Raw genomic sequence first — 24,297 nt, 5'->3', positions numbered from 1 at the left:
ATTTACAGGGTGCAGTGTGAATGAGACCAGCCACGACGCATTTTTAATTAAATCCTTGCAAGCTTTTTATAAAAGACAGGGTTTGTAAGGATTGTAATTAATACTGTAGGAAACGGTGATGACATGATTGATTTTTGCTCTTTGCTCTGCATTTACAGTCAGTGGAGATAAAGATGATTCAGGTGCTTCATCGTTCAAATGTAACTGTGTATTGGTCTCATCAAAAATATTCACAGCTTTGGATTTCAGTGATATACAAGATAAATGTCACAATCTTTACTTTTCACATTGTTTTAAATCAAGTCAAGGTGCATTTTCTCTCTAATGAGGTCAGCTTGGCTTCAGCACCCTGTTTGCCATGTGTAACAAACATCAGGTCACTCATTCAGGTATCCTAGTAACAACATTTTTTTTGAATTTCTGAAAGCTTCAACACTTTTCAATCATTTTCATCCATTTATTTTTTTAAGTCTACGTTAATATATTTACATACAGCTGGTAGAATCTGACATATCTTGGTGAAGTGGATTGATTTAATTCTTTTTATTGTGTGTGTCTGTTATGTCTTCATCCTTCTTTTCCTATATGAATACAGTATCAGCTGTTATACTGGCAGAGGACTATGATCTATCACAGATGTCTTCTGCTGTGTGAGCGCGCCTCTCAGACTTCTTAGTGACTGTGGATATCTTATATTTGCTCAGGTCTGTTTACTGATATTAATCAAAACTCAGAAAGACCTGGCTCTGCATCCAGCTCATAAGCAGACCAAATACTGGCAAGTGAAGGGTAATGCAGAACTACATAAAGTAATGGAAACTGTGTGCATGAGACACATTCCCTAATTATTTCTGGTCCTAATGGGCTCCTAACACTGCCACCAAGTTCACACTGAGTGGTTTCTGTGACACTATGAGGCATAGCAACATGTTAGTCACCATGCAGAAAGTCAGGTCAGCCTCCGAATGTTGGGGTTTTTTTTTAACAATGAGGATGATTGCCTGCACTGTTGGTTTTGTGATTTATTATTTTGTGTGACTTTAGATGCATGCATGTCTGTGTTCTATACGTCACCACAAAGACCTCTCCGGTTCTATGCACACCACAGCTGGGATCAGAACGAGTCCTTCTATCTCCCCTTTTCATTCACCTGGTCGCTCAGAACTGAAACACATACTGAAGAAACTACTAGAGCACTACAAGAAGGGTAGCCACTCCACTGCCCATTACAGCAACCAAGGCAGCCACTTAAGTCCATAGAATGATTTAGACCCCTCTTACTAATGGATGACATGTATTTAGTCCTCTAAGTACTCAAAGTGTTGCACATAGTAAAGTGTTCTGGCAGCAGGCCATCTGATCTAAGAGGAGTAATATGTTGGACAGCAGGATGAAGTATAGTTAGCAGGAAAGAACAGGATAGATTGGATAGATTTTTGTCTTTAACGATCTCCTCGGTGTGTGTCGTACACTGTATGTGGTGGTTTCAGATCCAATGCTGCCATGTGTGTGTTGATGCAGATGTGAGAAAAGAAAGCAGAAATACACTTCAGTGGTTTACACTGTGGTTTTAGTTCACCTTTATAACAACTCAACAATACGCTCCAGTGCAGATTTATTAATCAACATTGTGTTATTTCAGTCTGTTCTGTACAAAGTGTGCTACATGCCATTATTACAGTATTTCCCCAAGGTCTGAGACCAGTTTTCATTGTGTGTGTGTGTGTGTGTGTGTGTTTCTGTTCCATGAATTTCTCCACTTAAATGATGCTTTTGATTGCAATTATGCTGGTAATTAACATTGCTGAGCATTAAGGCTACACCCATTCACACAGGCGCACACCAGAGCCTTGGTGCATTTTTAAAGGACATGTCTCATATTGTTGTTGCTGAACAAACAGGGAAACTCTGCCACAATGGCAACATGAAAATGCACGCAGATTCTGAAGAGTTGTGCAGGTTACAGCTGACGTGGCCTGAAGAGCACTGCTTGTGCTGAGAGGCAGACTGGGACTTGTTGTTCTTTGATCAGCGTCACAACAAAATCACTAGTCTTCCACTCAGCACTACCAACACTTCCCCTCCTTTCTGTTGGTGGCTCCACATCCACGGCTGGCAATCTGTAATGAAAGAAAAAGAAACAACCTTGTGACAACCAAGTTTGAATCTCCCCTTCACTGCACTGATGTTAAACATTACATATTCATTTTGCAGCGTCACGTATAAAGCCCTCAGACTTAAAGAGCTTCTGCAGGTATGTGAAACAGGTGCTACAGAGCATCCGACCACCAGCTCGATGTGTGTTGACAGGTTTTGAACTTTAGATGTTGGAGATGGAAACACTACATGCAATTCCCATCTCTGTGTTTTCCCTCAACCTATTTCTCTCTGAAGCCTGTTGACATTCCATCCTTCCTTTGTTGTTGTAATGCCAACCTTTCAGCTCCTCTCAAAAGAGGGAGACAGGAGGAGGGGAGGAACAGAGAGAGAGAGAGAGAGAGAGAGAGAGAGAGGATCACAGCACAGCACTTAGAGTAAATGCTGTTCACCATATGCAATGGACAGAAACCTTAAGCTGTGCACAATTTGTGGTTACTCTATTTAGGTGTAGAAAATGGAAATCTGACCAGTGATTTGTGTTCCAATAAGTCACATTTGGACTGAGAGAGAGAAAGAGAAAGAGAGAGAGAGAGAGAGAGAGAAGAGACAGACAGATTGTCCTGCATCTCCAGTATGTTTCTGAGCTGGTAGCTATGCAACAAGACTGGGAGTCAGTGGAAGAGGGGGATGGGAAGATGGGGACAGTTTAGTGAGAGGAAGGAAGGGGAGGAAGGAAGGAAGCGAGCAAGGAAGGAGAAAAGGGGGGGGGGGGGGGGGTCCTTGAATGCAAACTATGAAAAGAGGATGGCTGAGCAGAAACAGCACTCTATTAAGACCAAGAGAAGACCCCAGAATGGATGATCCATGATGTCCAGTAGGCTCATTTTAATACAGTATTGATTAAAAACAAACGACTTCATTTGCTGTTCTACCACTCAGAAATCGTCCATCTAGTTTCCAAATAGTAGGTGCATGTTAACGCTGAGCATTAGGTTAATATTCAGAAGACGTGTCAACATGATAACGGGAAGTAATGCTAAAAAAAGCGAGAAATGAACCTTTTATTCCGTCCAGATCGCGGCTGAAGGAAACGTGTACTGTAGCCCTCGACGTGGGAGCTGTCCAGTGTCTCGGTGCTGAATGACGCCCTACTTTTCCTCCACGTCCATCTCCTCAGCATCTCGCCTCGATTCAGGCCCGGGGTAAAAAAAAAAAAAAAGAAAAAAAAAAAACATGCCACCTGTTGCTGCACCGAAGTTTGCTCTCAGGAGGTTAAAAAGCCCAAGTCCACTGATATCTGACATGTATAATCTGCAGTTGACGCTGCTCCTGATCTGAAATAAGGTCAATTATCTTTTTTTTCCCTTCTTCTCAAATCACGGCAAACATGACGACACGATAAACATTTCTCCCCCAGGCGAGGCAGGAAGAGGAGGAAGGGGATGTCATTTAATTTCCCTCAGACGCAGTCGGGATTTTGTCTCAGCAGCTGTTTATATTTTCCTTAATAGCTCGAAGGCTGTTTGCTTCATCATGATGTTTGCTTTTCAGTCCCCGAAGTGCAAAAAGGCAGCTTTTGTGGAGCGAAAAATCTGCAAACACATTCATATCCTGCAAATAAAAACATCCTAACATTGCATTCTTTGTATAAAACGAGCAGGACAAAGGCTAAGTGGATGGACTCACCGTTTATCGACGGGAACAACAGGTGATGCCGACATAATGTTATGCAGCGCGTCTCTTTCACTGCTGGGTTTTTTTCTATGAAACTAGCCACAATCTGAGCCTGTGCGCCCTCCCATCTGAGCTCCACGTAATGGTTATCGTGATGTTACTGGGTAGGCTGGGGGAAGATGGATCAGTGTGTTTTTATACGTCCGCTGAGACAAGACGAGGAAGAGGCGGGACGATGTGGAGTGACGGCTGCGGGAGGAGGCCAATTGACGTGGATTTTTTTTTTCCAGACCTGTTAAGGGTGCGGCCCAAACCAGTAGCCAAATTACATTATATGAAGGTTAAGGATGCATATGAATAAAGCAGATGGATAAATGGCTGAGGGTGTATGTCGGTGGAAGACACCTGTTTTTTTAATTTAAAACCTCAGTCAGAAAGAGGACAGATTTCTGATTACTGCAGGAATAAATCAATCTAACCTTAATGGCAGCGCATCATTTTAATCCGATCGAGGAAACACCCCGACTTAATTGAAATCATGCGTCCCAAGAGTCCAAAAGACTTCACCTGAGCGAGCACCTGCGCCTGACTGTGGCGAGGAGCTCACATGTAATTGAATTAAACCTGAGCAGTGAGATCAAGATTAGGGATCTAATTAATTTGTGATGGAAACAACAAGATTGAAAATGTTTCAATAAGTGGAAATTGTACAGGTACATGGCACTTGGCTACAGTTTAAATGTAATTTCACTTCTATTCCTGTGGAAATACTGTATATCCATACACTCTCAAATATAAAGCCATCTGTCAGTTGTAGCTCGAATAATAGGGACTCCAAACCTTGAGTACAGGTACCCCAGATATACACTCACAAGCCCTTTATTAGGAACACTGGTGCAGTCTAATGTAATTCAATACAACAGCTCTGCCATAAATTCTACTTTCACGAAGCTGTCAGAAAGGTGATAATTCTACTTTATGTTTATTATTGAGGTCATAGTGGAGTGGGTGGTGTTGGTGTACTGGAGTGCATTGTATTGAAAAGTGTTTCTAATAATTTGTCCACCCCATTAACACACACAAAATATCAGGAACACTGTCAATGTCAACGAAATCCAAAAAATGTATAAGCTTCGTAAAAGTAGAATTTATGGCAGAGCTGTTGTATTGGATTGCATTAGATTGCACAGGTGTTCCTAATAAAATGCTCGGTGAGTGTATATCAGAATACATCACCAACCCTCCTTCGATAAAATTTTGTCTACTGCGAGGAATTATGATGCACCACAGCTGGACACGAGTCTATCCAGTGGGTTGGGAGATAATAATAAAGTCATTCCTGTATTATTCTCCCACTGTGCCACCTTCAAATGACACAATAGTCACAATAGGCTGGTAAATTACAAGCAGTGATTTAAATGTGCACTTATTGTAGGTTTAAAAGCTCATTTTTTTTGGAGTTTTGGATTAATGTCATTGGTGTCATCATTAACCGTCAGAAATGTTTGTTTTCTTACAAAGAGAAAAATGAAATGTGACAGTGCAACATTTGACTTTTGGTCTATGAAAGCAGCGGAAAGGTTTGCCTTTAGGTTATAAGGACAAGCTTGTGTGTTTCCTGCTGCTTTCAGGGGCCTGTGTGACATTTTGACAAAATCTCATGACAATCAGTCATCAACCAGTGAATCTTTATGTTGTTCTGTAAGCTATTTAAACCATAGCATCTTCTTTGACACCTGCTATTTGACGGTTCGTCACAGTTTTTACAGGCTGTGGAGAAAACACCCATCCCCCATTTTATGAATGCAAGGCGCTGCTGGGGTGGGTGACGTGTGTGTATTTGTAAATAAGGCACACGAGTGACCCTCTCTGTGCTCTGTTCCCTCTGACAAAATGACCTGAATGAAGCCTGGGTGGCTGCAGCCATTAGTTATCACAAAAGCCTTGTTCCTTTGATATCTGTGTGGGCCAGTCATCAATGCGACTCAAGAGTTGGGCTTAGGGAGGAATCCTGGGGGAAGATCCCGCTCGCTGTGTTGTGAGGCTTTAGTTGTATAATGAACATTGCACTCTGCGCCTCTTGATAGAAACATCAGGAGGTAGGATTATGCATGTTAGTGATCCTCCTCTGTTCTCCCTCTGCTTTCAGGGCTTAATGTTAACATCTGCCCACCGCGAGCCAAAGATGAGCTGGGAGGACTGTTTTGAATGTCTTCCATTCAAATTAGTTATCTGATTACTATAATGGACTACACATGTTATTTAGATGACATTATAATGGAGTCTGAAGGAGAAGAAAGGGCTCAGAATAGAAGTTGATAGAAGCTGGGTCACACAGGACAACAGTACAATGATTTTCAACACACAGAGAAACAAACCCAAAAAGATCTTTACCTTTTAAGCCACTAAATTAGCAGTGGTATTTTTTAAATTATTTTGTCTTCCCCATCTAATAAATAGTCAGATTACAAATTATTAAAGGATGATATTCATTCTTTGCCATTTTCGGATTTCTATCCGTAAAATTGTAGCAAAAACCCATCGTTCAAAATCCCCTTTTATCTTCATGTATTTACACCCTTCAGCTGTTGTTTACACTGATAAAATCCATTTGCTGTTTAAATGTGTAAGAGTGAGTTTGGATAGGCCACGGGGTGCAAGCAGAGGTGTAGGCGCTTTAGGAGGCAGCGAACATTCATTATTTTTCATGCTTTGGGTCAAAACTACGCTTGTGTGGGATTGACTAGTAATTTGATGAAAATCCGCAAACTTCCAGGGAATAAGATGAAGCTTCAGGATGTTTTGTAGCCGTTAAAAGCTCTTGTTCTGTAATAATGTGATGCGTAACCAAGGATAGCTGTCTGTTGGGATGTTTAACCTTCCTCGTAGCCTGAGATAAAGACAGTTAATATTACTGACAGGATATTTCTTTGTGAGTGTTCAACCTGATTTTCACCTTCAAGGTAACCTGGTTAAGGTTGAGTGTGGTAGCAGCAGTGAATCACTAAATTTAAAGCTGTTCATAGGTCAACACGTCCTCACAACTAAACGAGCACACAGGTCGATTGTGGTGTTCACAGAGAGTCACACCTGCTGGAAGATGTTCAGATGGGTGATAAGTTAAAGAAAAACCTGAATACATGACTGGAGAAACATAAAGTCTACAAATGCTTCCATAAAGAACACAAAGACCCACTTCTGTGTCTGTATATTATGTTGTGGCCTTCAGTCTCCAGATCCCAACACAATAGTATATACTGTACTGTACTATATATGGAAGATTTTCGACTTATACTAGAAACAGCAGTTTCCAATACCATCATCAAAACCACATGAAGGAACATCTTTTGGAAGAATGGTGTAAGTCGCTTTTATGCCCATGAGCATTGAAACTGTTTAGGCGGCTCATAGTGGCCAAACAATAAATAAATTAAAATAACCAATTTGTATTTATATTAATCAGAAGACTATCATGGGAACATGAAAATGAAGCTCATATTTATGGCTCATATGACGTATTTATCTGTCTGAAACACAATGTTTTGCATGACAAAATGAAGACAGAACACAGTTTTCCAATCTTGATGTCAGAACCTCAAGAGTAGAGCTGCAACGATGAGTTGATCAACAGGAAAGAAAAAATGTCATAATTTTCTTCTCAAATGTGAATATTTTCTGGTTTCTTTAGTCCACTATGATAGTAAACTGAATATCTTTGGGTTGTGGACTGCTGGTCTGGACAAAACAAGACATTTGAGGATGTCACCTTGAGCTTTGGGAAACATTGATCGACATGTTTCACCATTTTCTGACATTTTTTAGACCAAATGACTAATTGATTAATTGAGAATATAATTAAGTCAAATCTATTCATAGAGCACATTTAAAAACAGGAGTTGACCAAAGAACCTTACAGAAAAATATAAAATACAGTCAAATAATTTCAAGTAATTAAAGCAAAATAAAATAAAGAGATAAGTAAATTGTAACAGACACAGTTAACAGTTTTATCATGCTACAAAAAAATTAGGAGGACTCAAAACTGATTCTATAAAGATGAGTCTTTAGCTGGGATTTAAAAGTGGTGATAGATGGGGGAGATCTGACGGTGAAGGGCAAACTGTTCCACAGTCTGGGAGCAGTGTTGGAAAAAGCTCTGTCACCTTTATGATTTTGACTGGGAACGTGGAATAGAGAGACCTGAGTTGGAGGCTGGTGCCAAAAATATTCAGAGCTTTAAAGACAAATACAAGAATCATAAAATCAATTCTGTATTTCACTGGTAACCAGTGAAGGGAGAGCAGTACGGGGTGATCGACAGATTAATCTATAATGAAAATTGTTAGTTGCAGCTCTACTCAAGATGTATCACAAATAGAGCTAATAAATAGATCAATAGATTTTATATGATTTTTTTTAAATAATAAATGGCTCTTGACAAGCAAGACAAAAACTTGTTGGATTATTTGTTTGGATCTAAAACGGAATCAAGAAAAGGGTTAAAAGGTAAGTCTGAAATATTTTATATTTTTCTCATTGTCAACAGATTCAACAAAAAGACCCAAAACAACAATTAATTGATCTGACTAAAACATAGTAATCTTATTAGCTTATTCTATAGAGCTCAATTGTTTCAAAATCTAACTTCATATTTTTAACCTAAAATTACACATTATTGGTTTTAGTCATTTTATGGGATTTGTTGACAAATTGAACATCAGCCATCCTATCAGAGAGCCTGGGCTAGAACGAAGTGTAACGCAGATACAGCCTCTTTTACTTAATGTTACATTTTGTCTACTTACAGGAAAATAAAACAGCTGAGACATAATGTACAAGATATGATCATTTAATTGTTGATTATCTCTCAGTACAGAAATATTAATATTTTTTTAACATTCTTTCTGTAATTCAAGTTGGCAGCATCGTCTTGATTTTCAAGTGGCATTAAACTGCTCCTCAGCGTCCCTCAGATAACATTAGTCAACAAACATGCCATCGCTGTACAACAACCTTTCTACACAACACAAATAAATAGTGTTCATTTAAATGTGGCACACTAGTTGGCTCAACATTCAAAGTGGGAATTAAGGAAATAAAAATTATGGGATGGAAGGGGGAGAAGGTTGCAGATGATATGAAAGTTTCTTACAAAAAACAGCATCACACCTCAAAAGACAGAAATGATCTGAAGTAGCAAAAGACAAGTGCCCTCGGCTTGAATATCTTAGCAGACGCAGCACAGAGCAGCATTTCACTGTCTGACTGAATCCCAAATGTTTTTACTGTGTGCTTCAGTTGCTGTTACAGACTGCACTGATAAGCCAACGAGTTTTTCTTTTAATTTTCCTTTTGCCTGATTTTTCTTATTAAGAATTTAAGGAAACAAGATGAGAGAAAAGCTTCCACACAAGTCACACAAAAAGCAAAATGTGGCGGCTACACAGCATTTTTCATGTGAATTATATTTAGAATTTTTTTTTTCTTCTAAGATGTGCCGCATGCTGTTGGTTGTTTTTTTCTTGAGCGATTATGAAACAATGTTTACCAACATTGCTTTATATCATATCATTAGACTAAAATGAACTTAACGTCAGCTTTAAAAAAAAAAAAAAAAAAAAAAAAAAAAAAAAAAAGGAGATCTGGCCTGTTTTTTCCAGTCCTTTTTAACCATTAGCAATTCTCAGATCAGCGCAGGATTACAGTATGTACAGCGTGAACATGTAAGGTTATTGCCGCTCAGTAAAATACAAAATGACAAGTTTTCATTTTTCTGCAAACCTTAACCCTTGAAGGGAAAAAGTCAGACATACTCCACAGATCAGACCAAAAACTGCAATTACACACATAAAAGAAAACCTACCAGCCTTCAAAACAAACACACTAGTAATAATATATGTTAAAATATGTAAAAAAAAAAAAAAAAAAAGAAGAAGAAGAAAGAAAAGAAAATAAATAGACAATCAAAAAGGACAAACTCAATATTTGGCAGGTATGCACACACTCAGTCTGTAAACAAAACATAATCACGTAGGGAGACAAACTCCCTAAAGTTCTCCTCATCATCATCAGAGATCACGGGTCTGTTGGAGGCAGCGGCTCCGTCATCCAGGAGGAAGTGGAATACTTTTTGTATGTATCACCTCTGCCCTCGACACTCAGGCTGTGCACGTCACCGGCTCCTCCCACCTCCAGCTACAACTTCGCTAATTAAACTAAGGCCAATCGAGTGGGCCCTCTGTCGACTACTGAGGCGAATACTCAAAAGAAGGGGCTCATCATGTAGAGCGCGGACTTGACACAATAAATTCCCTTCCAGTCTTTATTCCCCTCGTAGTACAGAGGTGTGCCGACTACCGGATCCTGGTGAAGAGGTTCAACACTGACACCGACTCCTGAAAGAGGAAGGAGGACAGAAGCGACAGATACTGTGAGGTAATATTATAAACAGAACAGATTCAATTAGAGCTGCAAGATAAAATTAACAATTTTTGATAGCTGATGAATAATTTGAGTCACTTTTAGGCAAAAAACAGCCAAACATGTACATTTTCTTGTCTTCCATTGCAGCAAATTGAGTCTCTCTTGAGTTTTGGACTGTTGGTCCGACAAATAAAAGACATTTAATTCAACAAATCAGCTATAGACATTTTTCACTATACTCTGATATTTTATATACCAAGCAATTAATAGTGAAGATAATGGGCACATTAATAGATAATGAAAATACACAAGGAAGAAAATGGAGAGAATAAATACCTTAGTGGATCTCATCTTGCTAAAGACGTTCCAGAAGCGAAGTGTTTCATCTCCTGCCCCCGTCACAATGGCCTCTCCGTCAGGGGACATGGCCTGCAAATACAGTAACTCATTATTATACACTGAAATCTTTCTAACACAGAAATTAGGCAAACAGTATATCACTTTTTCCCTCTTTTTTTTTTTTTTGTTGCCATTTTCAGATTCATTATAGTTCCCTTTCAGTGTGGGAGGTTATGTAGAGAGCAGGACGAGCTTGTTTTACTTACTCTACAGCAACATAATAACAGTTTCTATAGCTGCACATATAGTTCATCTAGACATTTCTTTATTTGAGATTAATCTAAAAATGTAGAAATAATTCACTTTTTTCTTTTCTTTTTTAATTAGATTTAGCTTTTATATTTATTTTCATTTCCATTTATGTTTTTAGCACATAGTTTTCTCTATTTCAGTTTTAGTTTGCCATGATAACTATGGGACTATTGGGACTATTGGGACTATAATGTTCTTCAGACAGACACATATCAAAACATACAGTATATACTGACCAGGTAAAGTACTCTGTAGGAATGTCCCGTAAGTTTGGCTACTTGAGTGAGGGAGGGATACTTCCACACCAGGATCTGGTTCTGGGAATACCCATGTGTGCTGACCTGCAGAAAAAGAACAACACGTTTACCTCCTGAAGAACAACATTGTTCAATTGGCACACAAGCTTGTTGCCTGTCAAATAAGATAAAAAAAAACTAATTATATCTCTGCTTCTAGTGCAGAGGGCTGTGTTTAGCTTAGCGGTAAAAGCTAGCGGAAATAATATGCCTTTCAGCAATTTAAAAACTGTTATTTACATGGTGTGTATTTTAGACTCATCAATACATCAAAGTCTCATCCAAGAGTTACTATGATGTGTCAAAATGTCAACTTTACTTTGAGAACATGACTTTTAAGATGCTGTGTGCAGCTTCCACAGACAAAATTTATACTGATCTTTTCATCTGACCAAAAATTCTGTTTCTTGTATATTACTGTATTGTACATTTCCCTGCATTTTAAACACTTACAGAGGCATGTATTCTACTTCACAACTGCACGCTCCAAACCAGTAGCCTCAGGTGACTCACCAGTTCGTTGGTGTGCTTGGACCAGGCCAGGTTGCACACCTGAGAGCCAGTGTCGGTGCACTGCAGCGGTTGGCCTGTCAGAGTGTTCCAAAAGCGGATGCAGCGGTCGGCGGTGCCACCTCCGGAGGCCAGCAGGCCGTGCTGGTGGGGAGACCAGGCGATGGCCTTCACCGCGGCCAAGTGCTCTGTGTACTGCTGCACCGGGAGGACGCTCGAGTGGTTCCACACAAGCAACTATAGACAACAAGAGAGGAGGTAGAGAAAGAGAAGGTGTCTGGTAAGTTTTTGGTCATTTTCTGTGGTATATTTGGAAAAAGCAGTTTTGATAAGATGCTAGTAAAGATTAAAATCTCTTCCTGCTTACTTTGTTGTCATTTCCACCTGACGCTAGTAGCTGGTGGTCTGTGCTCCACTTAAGACCACAGACTTCCTGTCTGTGTCCTTGCAGACGACGCTCTGACTGGAGAGGCGGGGCTCTGATGTCCCTCTGCAGGATCACCCTATCGCGGCTCCCAGACGACAGCTGATCCGCATTCCATGCCAATGCACCTGGCGGCAGACAATGAAAGGCAGATGGAAGGGAAGATGATTCACCGACCATGAATGAGAGATGATGCCAAACAACTGTGTGAAAATCAATGAATGTAGTAATATTCTACTCCTGTAACTGTCTCTCAACTCACCCACTCTGGCTGTATGTCCTTCTAGTACAGAGAGCTTCTTCCCTGCTGCTGCATCCCAAATCTGTACATATCCTTTATGAGTTCCCACCGCCACCAGGTTACCCTAAAAATAAAAAATAAATAAAAACAGCACAATGACACGTAAGAGCATTTATGAAAAATAAATACCCTGTAGCTGCAACCTGCAACACACAGATTCACAGGCTGCAAGGTGACAAAAATAACAGCAAGTATGGATTATTCAGGTACAGTCTAAAAATATAAGAGCACACATTTTTAAAGGTTAAAACAAAGTCTGCAAACAGAAACTCCTTTTACATCTCTATTAAACATCAAGTGACAGACTTGATCCATGATGGATCTTTGTTAGGTCAAAGTGACAGTTGCCTGCTTAATCAGTAAAATGTGAACAGAGTTGTGTGTGCAGATTCTAATTCAACCTTATTTGGGTGCGTTTTAATGCAACTTGACAACAGCTTTAAAAATAATAAAAGACGACAGGAAAAACCCACCCGCTCTGACCAGCCCACTGATGTTACAGAATCTCCTTCTACAGAAAGGTCACATAGACGGGTCACCTAAAAAGATGGAGAGGAAACAGATTAGCACGTACATCCAATTAAATCCTTTTTTTTTTTTACATGAGCTAATATGTTTGATGCTCAACCAGTGAAACATAACTGACAAATAGAAAGGTCTAAACCTTTTACTCTTAGACATATTTTTACAGCTGGAGGTTTGCTCACTACACTCAATCAACAGATCTCTCACACACACACACACACACACACACACACACACACACACACACACACACACACACACACACACACACACACACACACACACACACACACACACACACACACACACACACACACACACACACACACACACACACACACACACACACCTGGCTGGTGCAGGCACTCCACAGGTATACGCAGGTACCCAGTCCAACACTGAGCACATTCAGAGAGGACCAGTCGACTAGGTTGAGGTAGAAATCGTCCTGAAGCTCTGGAGCGTCCAGAACTTTGAATGGAATTTTGGAAATTTTGCGTGTTGGTTTCCTTGGCGACCGTAGCAGTTTCTGGCTGCAATGCACAAGACAACATAATGAGGAATATGATACGTCGTCTTCTCAGTTGAAGAGATAACACTCAAGTGATGACAGGGAAAAAATATTACCTGTTGCTACTGACAGGTGATAGAGAATAAGGAGAGACTGTGTTTCCATCCTCTTCAGGAAGAGCCCTCTTAGTACTTACAGAATACTGCAAAACACAAGCAGATGATTACTGATGCAGATTTAAAAAAAACAAAAAAAAAAACATATAAAACTCATACATTAACATTTACAGCTATTTTAACATTTCTTACACTAAAAAGGCTCCTCTTGGCTGGTGTAGATGGCTGCAGGCGGCGGTCTTCAGACTGGGGGTCCTGGACTTTTTCGATGCCTGCCCCCAGCAGCTCGTTCTTCAGCAGAGCTGAGTAAGCCAGACCGTCCGCTGAAGACAGAGGAAGAGACAGAGGGGAAATCAAACCGGGCTGCTGAAATGATTAAGTTCAAACACTGTGCTCCCTCTGCAATTTCTTAGCTCTCTCACATCTCTAAAGATCAGGGAGAATTTCTCACTGAGCTTTGTTTAGCGCTTATCTCCAGTTTCCATGAGCCTGTCCAGACTTAGTAAACACGAGAAGGTCAAATTATCAAGTTTGACTGGAACAGACAGAGATACCTGTGGAAATGAGCCAAAAAAGACGTGGGCCAAATGTGCAGCTACAGAAGAGAAGACTTTTTTTTTTTTAATCTCTTTTTGGGCTGAGAATCACAGGATAACTCAAGATACATTACTATCATAATTCTCCTACGATAAGGTGTTATAATACAGGTGATTCTGCAATATACAATATATTGCAAGGCAGTCATCTTCAATACATCACAGTAGCTGTGAAAGTGAAAAGAAAAATACGCCTCTAAAATGGTGAAATGTTTTCTAAAACAGGAATCAACCATAAACTCCAAGCATTCACTGCATTATCAAGTACTTTCATCCAGAGTGTTTTTAACACAAAATAATATATGTACTCATGTAGGGCTGCAACTACTTACAGTATGTCCTATTTTCAGTTATGATTAATCTGCCGATATTTTCTCGGTTAATCATTTTGTCTATAGACTGTCAGAAAATAGTGAAAATGGCTGTTATTTTTTTTCCAGAGTCAAAGGTATCATCTTCAGATGTCTTGTTTTGTCTGACCCAAAGATTTTCAGTTTACTGTCATGTTTGAGAAAGAAAAGCATTAAATCATCACATTTGAGAGGCTGAAACCAGCAAATTTGGGGCATTTTTGCTTTAAAAAAAGAACTAAATCAATCAATCAATTAGCAAAATACTTACAAAATACTGATCAACTAATTGTAGCAGCGCTATATTCATGTATATCCATCACTTAAATGTCGTGACTGACAAATGGCTGAATGAAAGCAGAACAAGTTAGAATTCAGATGTCTGCAGTAAAGTAAGTCTCAGTCTGAGAACAGAATCTTTCTTGATATTAGTGCCAGTGTATCCACAACATATTGCAAGACATCAAATTATGATATAAAATTACCTTTGTTGCTGTCTGTTGTGCCATCTTTGGTTTTCCTGTTTTGATTGTGCGACTTTTCAATTTCCTATTTCAGAAAATAAAATAAATAAATGATTATTCTCAACCAAATCTTAAAACACTTACCATCAAGACAAAAAAACTGAAATAAAAGGCACAGGGTTAGTTTTTTTTCTTTATTAGCCATAAATCAACACTCCGATCTTGAGAACACTGTCCTTTTGGTAGGAGTAACACTTATATCCCTGGTGTATTGCAGCAGACTCACATTGATGCGGTGGAAGTTGACACTCCAGTTGGCTCCGGCCCGGGAGGGAATGAAACGATCGCCATGCTTGCTAGGGGAGGACAAGGGGGAGCTGGTGGGTGTCAGAGCTCGCACCACTCCTAAAGATTTCTGCACAAAGGAGGAGAGGAGAAACCATTTCTGACCAGGAGCCAAACACAAACAAGCCATTGGACAGCGACTAGAAAACTCGATAACAAAACAGGAGAACATTTAGGCGGCAGATGGTGCATTTGTTTGAGGTGTTAACAACAGGAGGCAACATTCACAAAAACCCAGTCATTGGGCTGGTGAGGTCATGTTTTCACTCAACACTAATGACACCGTCAAATGAAAGAGACTGTGCCGTTAAACCGTTTATTCCTCTAACACATGGAGACTAACACGCCTTTTCTACCTACCTTAAGTCTTTTGCTGGCCATTATCATGCTACAGTTAGGATGATTACCTCATGATACTAGTAATACTTGTCAAGACTTGAAACCACAGTTAGATAAGGAACTTTATGTTTAGTTTCAGTTCAAGAGGAAATGCAGCTTCTGTACATGCTAGTAACAAACATAACAGACAAAGCAATGCAGGGTGTGTATTATTTACTTACTATTGGGCTTGCATTCTCATTTTGGATGTTTATCTGCCTGAGCAGCCTGCACTCATAGTCCTGATCCATGATGCCTGAAAAAAACAATGAGACCGATAACACAATCATATCACAATTTCCTGAATGCACACATCACATGACAGGTCGGTAAAAGCCACTTACCATAGAGCAGATGTCGACTAGCAATGTGGAAAAGTGATATTTTTTGCAATTATCTAATAGCTACTGTTGTGCTTTACTAGAGAGCTCAGTCTTTTTCAACTCAAAAAATAATAAGCAAACTAAGATATAGGCCTAATGTTCAATTTATTTCTTAACATTACACAGTAAATAAATGATACAGCTTAAACTACCAGTGGCAGACTGAGAAAATGTGCATTTTCTTGTTGCACTAGAGCTTGTCATTATTGGAGGAAAAAAAAGAGTATCATCTATCTATCTATCTATCAATTCTAATCTAATCTTAGGAGAAATCTGACATGGCAATTGCTCTGTGGTGCTAACAACAAAGCTCTTTCACGATTCATGGCATAAAAAACAATCGATACGGATAATACGGACGATTTAAATCCCACTTTAACTAGCTAACAATGGACAAATGTGTTACAAGACAATGACATTAGTTACAGTGCACATGATCGGCTGCGGGTGGGTTCAGTCTTCTGCTAACAACAGCACTTAAATTATCTTTGAGAAAACTCGCAACTTACGACCGTAAATCCACTCTAACAGCAGGTATTTGCTTGTTGTTTCCATTAAATTAAAAAAAGACAATGTGGCAGTTGTCACTGATTTGAAATCGTAACATTAAAATGATTAAAAAAACAAATAATCCAATCATCCAGCATACAGAGCCAAGCTAATGCTAACGCTAGCTGACCTAACGTAAAGATACGATAGCTGCCTGGCTAACGTATTAGCAACATTGTTTGTTCACAATCTACACTTGAATTAACACCTACCGTGCCCTGATAAACTCTACCCGTTACGAGCCGATGAATTGCTGTTTCCCAGCAGTGTCAATTCCAGATGAAATGTTTTTTGTTTTATACAGTTTTAATCTCAAAAACGGCATACAAAATACAAATGTTTTCTTTTGCCGAGCGTTCAATTTGTGTTCGCTAAGCATCACGGGAAGGATGTGACGTCGATATTTTTGAATCACACATTCGGCGTTGCCAAGGAAACGTGTCACAATGCATCAGTACGGTGCCGAACACTGTTACCACTGAGCTCTGAATCTATTCTCAACAAGAAAGTACAAACATTGATGGAAGAAGTATAAGTACAAATGCAAGAATGTAAAAATACTCCCTTATAAGTAAAAGTCCTGCATGAAAAACCCTACATATCTTGTAAAGGTACACAAGTATTAAAGTAAAAGTACTCATTTTGTCCCTCAGACTGATAAATTATTACATATGACATCATTAGATTATTAATGCTGAAGCATCAGTGTGTAAGCAGCATGTTACTGTTGTAGCTGCTGGAGGTGGAGCTAGTTTGATCTACTTTATATAGTTAGCTAGTTTAGTCCACTGGTTCCCAATCTAGGGGTCAGGCCCCTCCAAAGGGTCACCAGATAAATCTGAGGGGTTGTGAGATGATTAATGGGAGAGGAAAGAAGAAAAAACAAAGTTCTGATACACAAATCTGTTTTCAGTTTTGGGGTTTTTTCTCTAATCTTTGATTTTTGGTGAAATATTTGATCATTTGAACATTTATTGAAATGAAACAATGTGAGAAGTTTAGAGGGAAAAATCACTATTTGGTGGAGCTGTTAACAACACATAGACATCTGAAATGTGACCCTGACTACACACTACTTTTTCTAACATGTCAAAAGCCAAAAAGGTTGGAAACTGCCAGTTTCATCTTTAACAATGTGTTGTATTTTAAAAGCTGTGTCAAATCTTCATCTGAAAAGTAACTAAAGCTGTCAGATAAATGTAGTGGAGTGGAAGTATGAAGTAGCATAAAATGGAAATACTTGAGTAAAGTACAAGTACCTTAAAATTGTACTTAAGTGCAATACTTGTACAATGTTCTTAGTTATTTTCCACCACTGGGTATAAACATGTGAAGCACAAACTTGCAAAGTCAGCATAAGTGGCACAAACCAGGAAATGACTGACAGCACTTCTTGTCACAAATGAAAAATCTCAAGCTGATTATGAGTCACCTCATTATGAGTTTATCTATTGTTCTATCTATTGTTTTATCCAGATTTGCACATTGCTTAATGGGGCACAAATGGACCTCCGTATTAGCCCGTACTCTGTGTGATGAAGCCAGTGCTTCATTAGACACAGAGTGTAAAGCAACATGTAACATTTTGTTGTGACACAAATATCTTCATCTTTGTTAACAGATAAACTGTATCCATGTATCTTTCAAATGGCTTTATTAGTAAAAAAGATAACCTATAGAACTGAAAAGGCAGTGAAACAAATACAATCTAACATGAAGTAAAAACAGACTGAACACAAGTTTGAAAACAAACACACATTCAATGACATATCCTCTTTGTGGGTAAACTCCTGACTACTGAAATAAATATTTTACCAATTTGATACAGCAACGCCTTATAATGAAATGTAGTTGAGAGCAAAATTTGAGCTCATGATAAGCTGCAATTCTGTTATAGCTACACTGACAGATAGTGTGATCATTTACAAACCAAACATGTCAGGAGCCTGGTATCCCAGCATGGTCCAACAGCTTACCTAAAGGAACTGCATTCAAAGTGCCACAGAAAAGGTACAGTAGATTCAAGTACATGATTGAAATTCTAATTTAAAAAAAAAACTCCCAGTAAAGTACTATGTGCAAAAGTATAGTTTTTAAAAACTAAATAATCTAAATGGGCTAAATGATAAATACATATTGGGACAACTAAAGGTCTTTTTTCTCACAAGCAAAAACTGAGTACAATGTGTGGCTCAACTCAGCAGATCAAAGGGCCCATGCAGTTCAAATGAAGACAGTTAATACTCCCAAATTGGTTTGCACCAAATGTTAATATATCCTGGATTGATTCTTGTTTAAGGAAGTCTTGCTTTTAGTGCTAACAGTCCTGAGACAGGGCACAACGCCAGATCTCCTGAACAAATGCTTCCTGAATCACATTGCCTAAAATTACAGCATGTCTAGTAGAAAACATAGTATATAAGAGACGTTTTATACAGGCAGTCAACCTGTCAAGCAGAGTGTGAAAAATCCCATAAACCTAAAAAGGAAAGTACAATTTTCCAAAGCCCCGTGTTACCTGTACTGAGTGACAATGAGATAACAGAAATAATACATGGCCTAAGATACCCTGTTATCTGCATAAGAGCCTCTCTGTAAATTTACAGCAACACTAAATACATTCAGAGCAGTGACAATCTAAAAAGCTAGTGTGCTTATGGTAACGCCTCTGTTTTCAAGCCAGTGATGTTGGAATGAACTAAAATGAAGACAGAGAACATCTGGACACAGGGCGCTGGTCTACAGAGAGGAGGTATCTCTCTGCTTAAGCTGCAGGCCGTTGCTGACTTGGAAGCGAGTTTCGTCTGATATACCGTACTGCTCCAGCGGGTCCTGTGGAGAACGCAGACGATGAGTAAAGACTGTAAGAAAACAACAGCTCAGGGTGTGCAGAGCGAATTCTCAGTTATTGAAGCAAAAGTACACTTTATATTAAATGGTTAGTTCACAAAGACGCAGACAAACAGAAAAAACATCCAGCCATATAAAAAGTTTGGGTTTGATGTTGGTGACCTTTAGAGATCTCTTCTACTTTGAAGACTTCTGCCTCCACCTCAATACTGTGGAAATGAGCTGGATTTCACTGGTGGCTCTCACAGCATCCAAAATTTACATTTGAAAAACTCAATTTCTCTCCAGATTGTCAAATGAAATTAATTGAGAACTATTTCAGACTAACGTGCTATCACTGAGAGCAGTTCACATAGAGGTTATAGTGGATCATCCTTAGTAACTGGGAAACCATTCCTGGTATGACACTGTTGGACAGAAGCAGCATCTGTGTGGCATTTAGTGCACTGACATGCTGTTGTGAAGGGTCTCACCTTGCCAGTAAGTCTGTGGATCTCTGTTCTATAGAATATAAGGTTCTTCCTCATGAACTCGTAACTGCAAGAGATGAAATAACAACTTGATTATGCATTTGAGGGCCACAAATTGCTCAACTTGGGTGTTGGGTTCAGTATGTGACTTGTTTCAGTTCAGTACATTCTATGAACCAAATCATTACAGCTTTATTACCATCTTAACACAGAAAAGTTATACAAAAATTCATGTTCCACCAAGAAAGCTTTGACACTGTCCTGTATTGGGATTATTATGGTTTTCCCAGTAAACATTAACACCGGACAGGCTCAATTAGCTATGGATCTGTTCCAAACTGTTTAACTGAAGTCACATTGTTGACTTGTGACATTGTTTCTCTGGAAACAGCTACATCATTCATTTGTGACGGTTTCACCCATGAGAGTTTACTACTGTAGCAGCGTTCAAATAGCATCTTGCTGCAAGTCAAAACCTGCCAGAGCCTCAACCAATGTCAAAGTGTTTGTCACTGACTGCAGACGTGTTAATATACAGGACTCTCCTGTAGAGAACACAAAGTCCTTGAGTCTACAATATTCATTCACATGCCTATTGTCTTGTTATTACTGTGGAGAAATACTGTCTTTTGTTTTCTTTTACATTATTCAACGACCATAAACAATATGTATGAATGTTTAAATATATACGGCCACATATCATCATATCACATGTCAAACTATGACCCCGAATCTGTGTTATGCATCAAATAATGTAACAATACGACCCAAGCTGCTGCAACTCATCACTATTTATGTTATTTTCTAGAATAAATATAAAAATACAGGCAAATGCTCATCACAAAGTGTCTGTGCCTAAAGTTATGTTTTAAATTGCACTGTGACCAATAGCCATAAAACAGAAATATATTTTAATACGTTTCTGTATTTTTACTTGATATATGACAACATAATTTGTTGATTTTTGAATCAATTTATTGTCTCTCAATTGATTGATTAGTTATTGACAGGTCTCAAGGCAAATGTAAACCTTTGCGTATGTTGTAACAAGATGGAAAAAGAAAACAGAAGCAGTCCAACCTGGCCTTGATAATGCAGTCTATCCACTCCCCACACTGCTCTTCCGAGTCACACTCAAACAGATACTTCCTCTCTGCCTCGTCCAGAAATGCTACAAACAGACAGACAGACAGACAGACAGACACACACACACACACACACACACACACACACACACACACACACACACACACACACACACACACACACACTTAAATAGAGATACATAATGCAAATGCACAAACAGTGACAGAAATATTGAGGCATCAGTGATGGACTTTGGTACATTTCAGTGTTGCTGTTCAGTGACATATTAACAAAGCAGTTTGATCCATTCTGCTGGATGAATAACGTGTAAACTGCAGCTCACCAATAGAGAAGGTCTGGCTGTCCTCCCTCTCCACCCGACACTGCTCCAACAGCAAAGCTCCAATTGGCTGACAAATAAAAGATTATTTAATTTCGATTCAACATTTGGTGTTATTAAAGGATAGGTTCACAATTTTTCAGCTCTGTCTTAAAACAACAGCCAGGTGCCCAAATATGAACACTGAAGGAGGTTTTCCTCACTGTAATCATTCCTCCTGTTAGTTAGTCATATCAAGTGGATATCTGCTACATTTACAGTCTTTTTAGCATCAAATTCCCTCAGACAGTGTTTCCCTGTTGAGCTGCGGTGGAAGTATAGTATCAAAAAGAGGAACTTTGGCACTTAAAAGACTGTTTACTTTCTACTTGATTTGATTCATTTGGACAGCTGAAGCTTAATATTAGCTTCAGATAAACTTTTAAATACATTTTGGCACTGAAGGAGAACTGTGGATTTTGGCTCCCATCACTTACACTGTAAGTGCATTATGAATGGATCTTCTAATGGTCAGTATGAACAGGAGGAATGATAAGAGCAAGAAAAACCTATTTGAATGTTTATTTGGGCTCCTGACTGTTGTTTTAGGACACACTTGAAAAATATGTGAACCTGTTCTTTGACAGAGAAACAATTAAATCTATGGCTGGGCAATATATCAATATTATATCACTATCATGACATGAGACTATATATCGTCTTAGATTTTGGATATCGTACTATCATGATATGGCATAAGTGTTCTTTTTCTGATTTTAAAGGCTGCATTACAGTAAAGTGATGTAATTTTCTGAACTTACCAGACTGTTCTAGCTGTTCTATTATTTGCCTTTACCTACTTAGTCATTATATCCACATTACTGATGATTATTTATCATTGTGTAAATATTTTGTGAAAGCACCAGTGGTCATCCCTACAATACTGTCGCAGGTATTTGGTCAAAAATATTGCGATATTTGATTTGGTCCATATCGCCCAGCCCTAACTCAATCCATCATCATGAGGTAGACAGAGTGCATACAAAGAATAAAAGGACATTTGCTGTGACAGTAAAAGCAGAATAAACAGTACAGGTGTTCAAATATTAGTCACCTCCTCCTCATCAGTCCGGAAATAGAAGAGGAAGTTAACGACGAGTTTCACCAGCCTCTTCTTTACAACTGTATGATAACAACAAAAAAAAAAAGGGAACTGAGATGAAATTGATCAGACTACACACACACACAAACATACAGTGCAGTATTGTTACCACAGGTGATGAAAGACACAGACATTATATCTCCATTTGTTGCTGACGTTAACAGCTGCTGCTGCCCACGTTACATGAAACGGAAGTAAGTGATTTAATAAGTACCGTCTCCTTTCTTGGGTCCTCGCATCCCCAGTTCAGCAGCCATCTCTGAGGGCTGGCGGCTCAGACACACCAGCTCCTTCTCGTTGAAACGCATCACGATCACTGACGCAGTAACACACGCAGGTTGAAGACAAGTCAACAGGGAAACTGGCTACATTTCCACGACCGAAAACGTGCTAACGGAGTCAGATCACCGTGGAGAAAAACGGTGACTGTGTTGTAGAAACTCAGTTACACGTCGCTGTCTCGCTATCTGATGTTTTCGGGATGTGACGGAGTGCTGCAGCTCATATCTGCGGTCAGGAAAAGGACTTCTGCTTCGTGCTACACACACCGGACACACTGCTATCAGCTGGCAGCAGTGACACTCCTCGGTGGTGATAGTAGGTACGGTAGCCGTTCAGGGTCAAATTAGGCAAAGAGTACTTTCACACGTCCTGTTATTGTAGCTACATAAACACACTAACTGAGTAGTGTATGCACAATAAACTGTGTGCTGTTTTAATTATATAATTTAAAGATTATGAACCATAAAAGTTGATATAAAAAAGAGAGTCTTTGTTTTCAGGTTAATATAAACATGGATAAATGTCATGTCTCAATATTTACATGTTCCCAAAAATATGAAAAGGTAGCACATTTCAAATTTCCAAATCAAGGACAAAATACTAACATTTCATTTGTTTATTTGTCTCACATCACAATATTTACAATGATGGAGGAATGTGGAAAAAATAAATAAATAAAAGTGAGAGTGTGGGAAATTAATTGGTGATTTTCTGTATATTCTCATCTGTGAACACAAAGAATATCTTTTTACAAGAAAGACATTGTTGATTAATAAAAACAAAACTTTTATGGAATTTAAATGAATACATTGTTTTGTTTTATTTATGTAAAATATTCTAAATATTTTTAATAAAAGGTTCAGGTGGGCTATGTAGAGCCTAAGTCAATTGGGAAACAGTGGAAAGTGCAGGAAAGTGTTGAATGTCATATTGTCAGAGAGGAAATGAGTGGAGAGCATATAGGTCTTCATTAAAGACTATACAGGAGGACTGATCAAATCTATTTTATGTTTTATTTTGTGTCTTTGGCGCGGCTGCAAAAAGTTTGTTTGAGAATTTCAGATGAGAAAAGACTGGAGCACACCGATTGATTTGCAGCCTTTAAAAGTGCAAACAGACCAACATTTCAACACTACTGTGTCTTCATCAGAGTCAAAGAAAGGTCAGGTTTTGACTCTGATGAAGACACGAAACATTGGTCTGTCTGCACTCTTAAAGGCTGCAAATCAATCAGTGTGCTCCAGTCTTGTCTCATCTGAAATGTGTTGTCCATGACCTGAGAAACACCTGATTCAGCAGCATTTTGCTGTGCATGGAGCCATAATGTCTTCCAAAATTGCAGCAAGAGATAGGAGGGATGTCTTTAAAAATGAGGGGGTGGATGGACTGTAGAGTGGAAAATCAATTGGGTAGAAAAAAGTGAAAAAACCCCTCTGTCGCTATAAAGGACGGGTTCACAGTTTCACTTCTTTCTTAAAATAGTCAGGCACCCAAATGAGCAATTCATAATGCACTTACAATGTAAGTGATGG

General features: G+C 39.0%; 2 protein-coding genes and 1 long non-coding RNA gene across 3 annotated transcripts; all 3 read right to left on the bottom strand.

Moving 5' to 3' along the window:
* Window positions 1-1,552: 1,552 nt before the first annotated feature.
* Window positions 1,553-3,989, bottom strand: LOC121909196. Its single transcript, XR_006099382.1, has 2 exons — window positions 3,787-3,989; window positions 1,553-2,120 (listed from the first exon to the last, which is right to left on the bottom strand). It is a non-coding gene; the product is annotated as an uncharacterized LOC121909196 (long non-coding RNA).
* Window positions 3,990-8,607: 4,618 nt separating this feature from the next.
* On the bottom strand, window positions 8,608-16,996 carry LOC121909351 (fizzy-related protein homolog). The gene is made up of 14 exons (XM_042429858.1): window positions 16,809-16,996; window positions 15,847-15,920; window positions 15,228-15,356; window positions 14,963-15,026; window positions 13,724-13,854; window positions 13,532-13,617; window positions 13,254-13,437; window positions 12,853-12,918; window positions 12,341-12,443; window positions 12,022-12,206; window positions 11,658-11,891; window positions 11,085-11,189; window positions 10,534-10,626; window positions 8,608-10,169 (listed from the first exon to the last, which is right to left on the bottom strand). The coding sequence occupies exons 2-14, from the start codon at window positions 15,913-15,915 to the stop codon at window positions 10,128-10,130; spliced, it is 1,491 nt and encodes a 496-aa protein (XP_042285792.1). The 5' UTR covers window positions 15,916-15,920; window positions 16,809-16,996; the 3' UTR covers window positions 8,608-10,127.
* Window positions 16,997-18,233: 1,237 nt separating this feature from the next.
* Window positions 18,234-23,093, bottom strand: plekhj1 (pleckstrin homology domain containing, family J member 1). The gene is made up of 6 exons (XM_042429578.1): window positions 22,698-23,093; window positions 22,436-22,503; window positions 21,346-21,412; window positions 20,997-21,087; window positions 19,920-19,983; window positions 18,234-19,428 (listed from the first exon to the last, which is right to left on the bottom strand). The coding sequence occupies exons 1-6, from the start codon at window positions 22,789-22,791 to the stop codon at window positions 19,336-19,338; spliced, it is 477 nt and encodes a 158-aa protein (XP_042285512.1). The 5' UTR covers window positions 22,792-23,093; the 3' UTR covers window positions 18,234-19,335.
* Window positions 23,094-24,297: the final 1,204 nt, after the last annotated feature.

The sequence above is a fragment of the Thunnus maccoyii genome, chromosome 12, assembly GCF_910596095.1.
Source record: "Thunnus maccoyii chromosome 12, fThuMac1.1, whole genome shotgun sequence".
In the NCBI taxonomy this organism is placed as follows: domain Eukaryota; kingdom Metazoa; phylum Chordata; class Actinopteri; order Scombriformes; family Scombridae; genus Thunnus; species Thunnus maccoyii.
The sequence above is the reverse complement of the archived record's forward strand: the minus strand, read 5'-3'. Positions and strand labels throughout refer to the sequence as shown.

Bases quoted from the DNA above. Each gene is read 5' to 3' on its own strand.
- LOC121909351 (XM_042429858.1), bottom strand. From the start codon at position 15,915: ATGGATCAGGACTATGAGTGCAGGCTGCTCAGGCAGATAAACATCCAA. The intron at 15,027-15,227 runs GTGAGTCTGCTG...TTTCTGAAATAG, and splicing joins TCAACTTCCACCGCATCAAT to GAAATTGAAAAGTCGCACAA. The intron at 13,855-14,962 runs GTAATTTTATAT...CTCTGTCTTCAG, and splicing joins CACAACAGACAGCAACAAAG to CGGACGGTCTGGCTTACTCA.
- plekhj1 (XM_042429578.1), bottom strand. From the start codon at position 22,791: ATGCGTTTCAACGAGAAGGAGCTGGTGTGTCTGAGCCGCCAGCCCTCA. The intron at 21,088-21,345 runs GTGAGCTGCAGT...GTCTGTTTGTAG, and splicing joins CAGCCAGACCTTCTCTATTG to CATTTCTGGACGAGGCAGAG. The intron at 19,429-19,919 runs GTGAGACCCTTC...CGTTCTCCACAG, and splicing joins TCCACAGACTTACTGGCAAG to GACCCGCTGGAGCAGTACGG.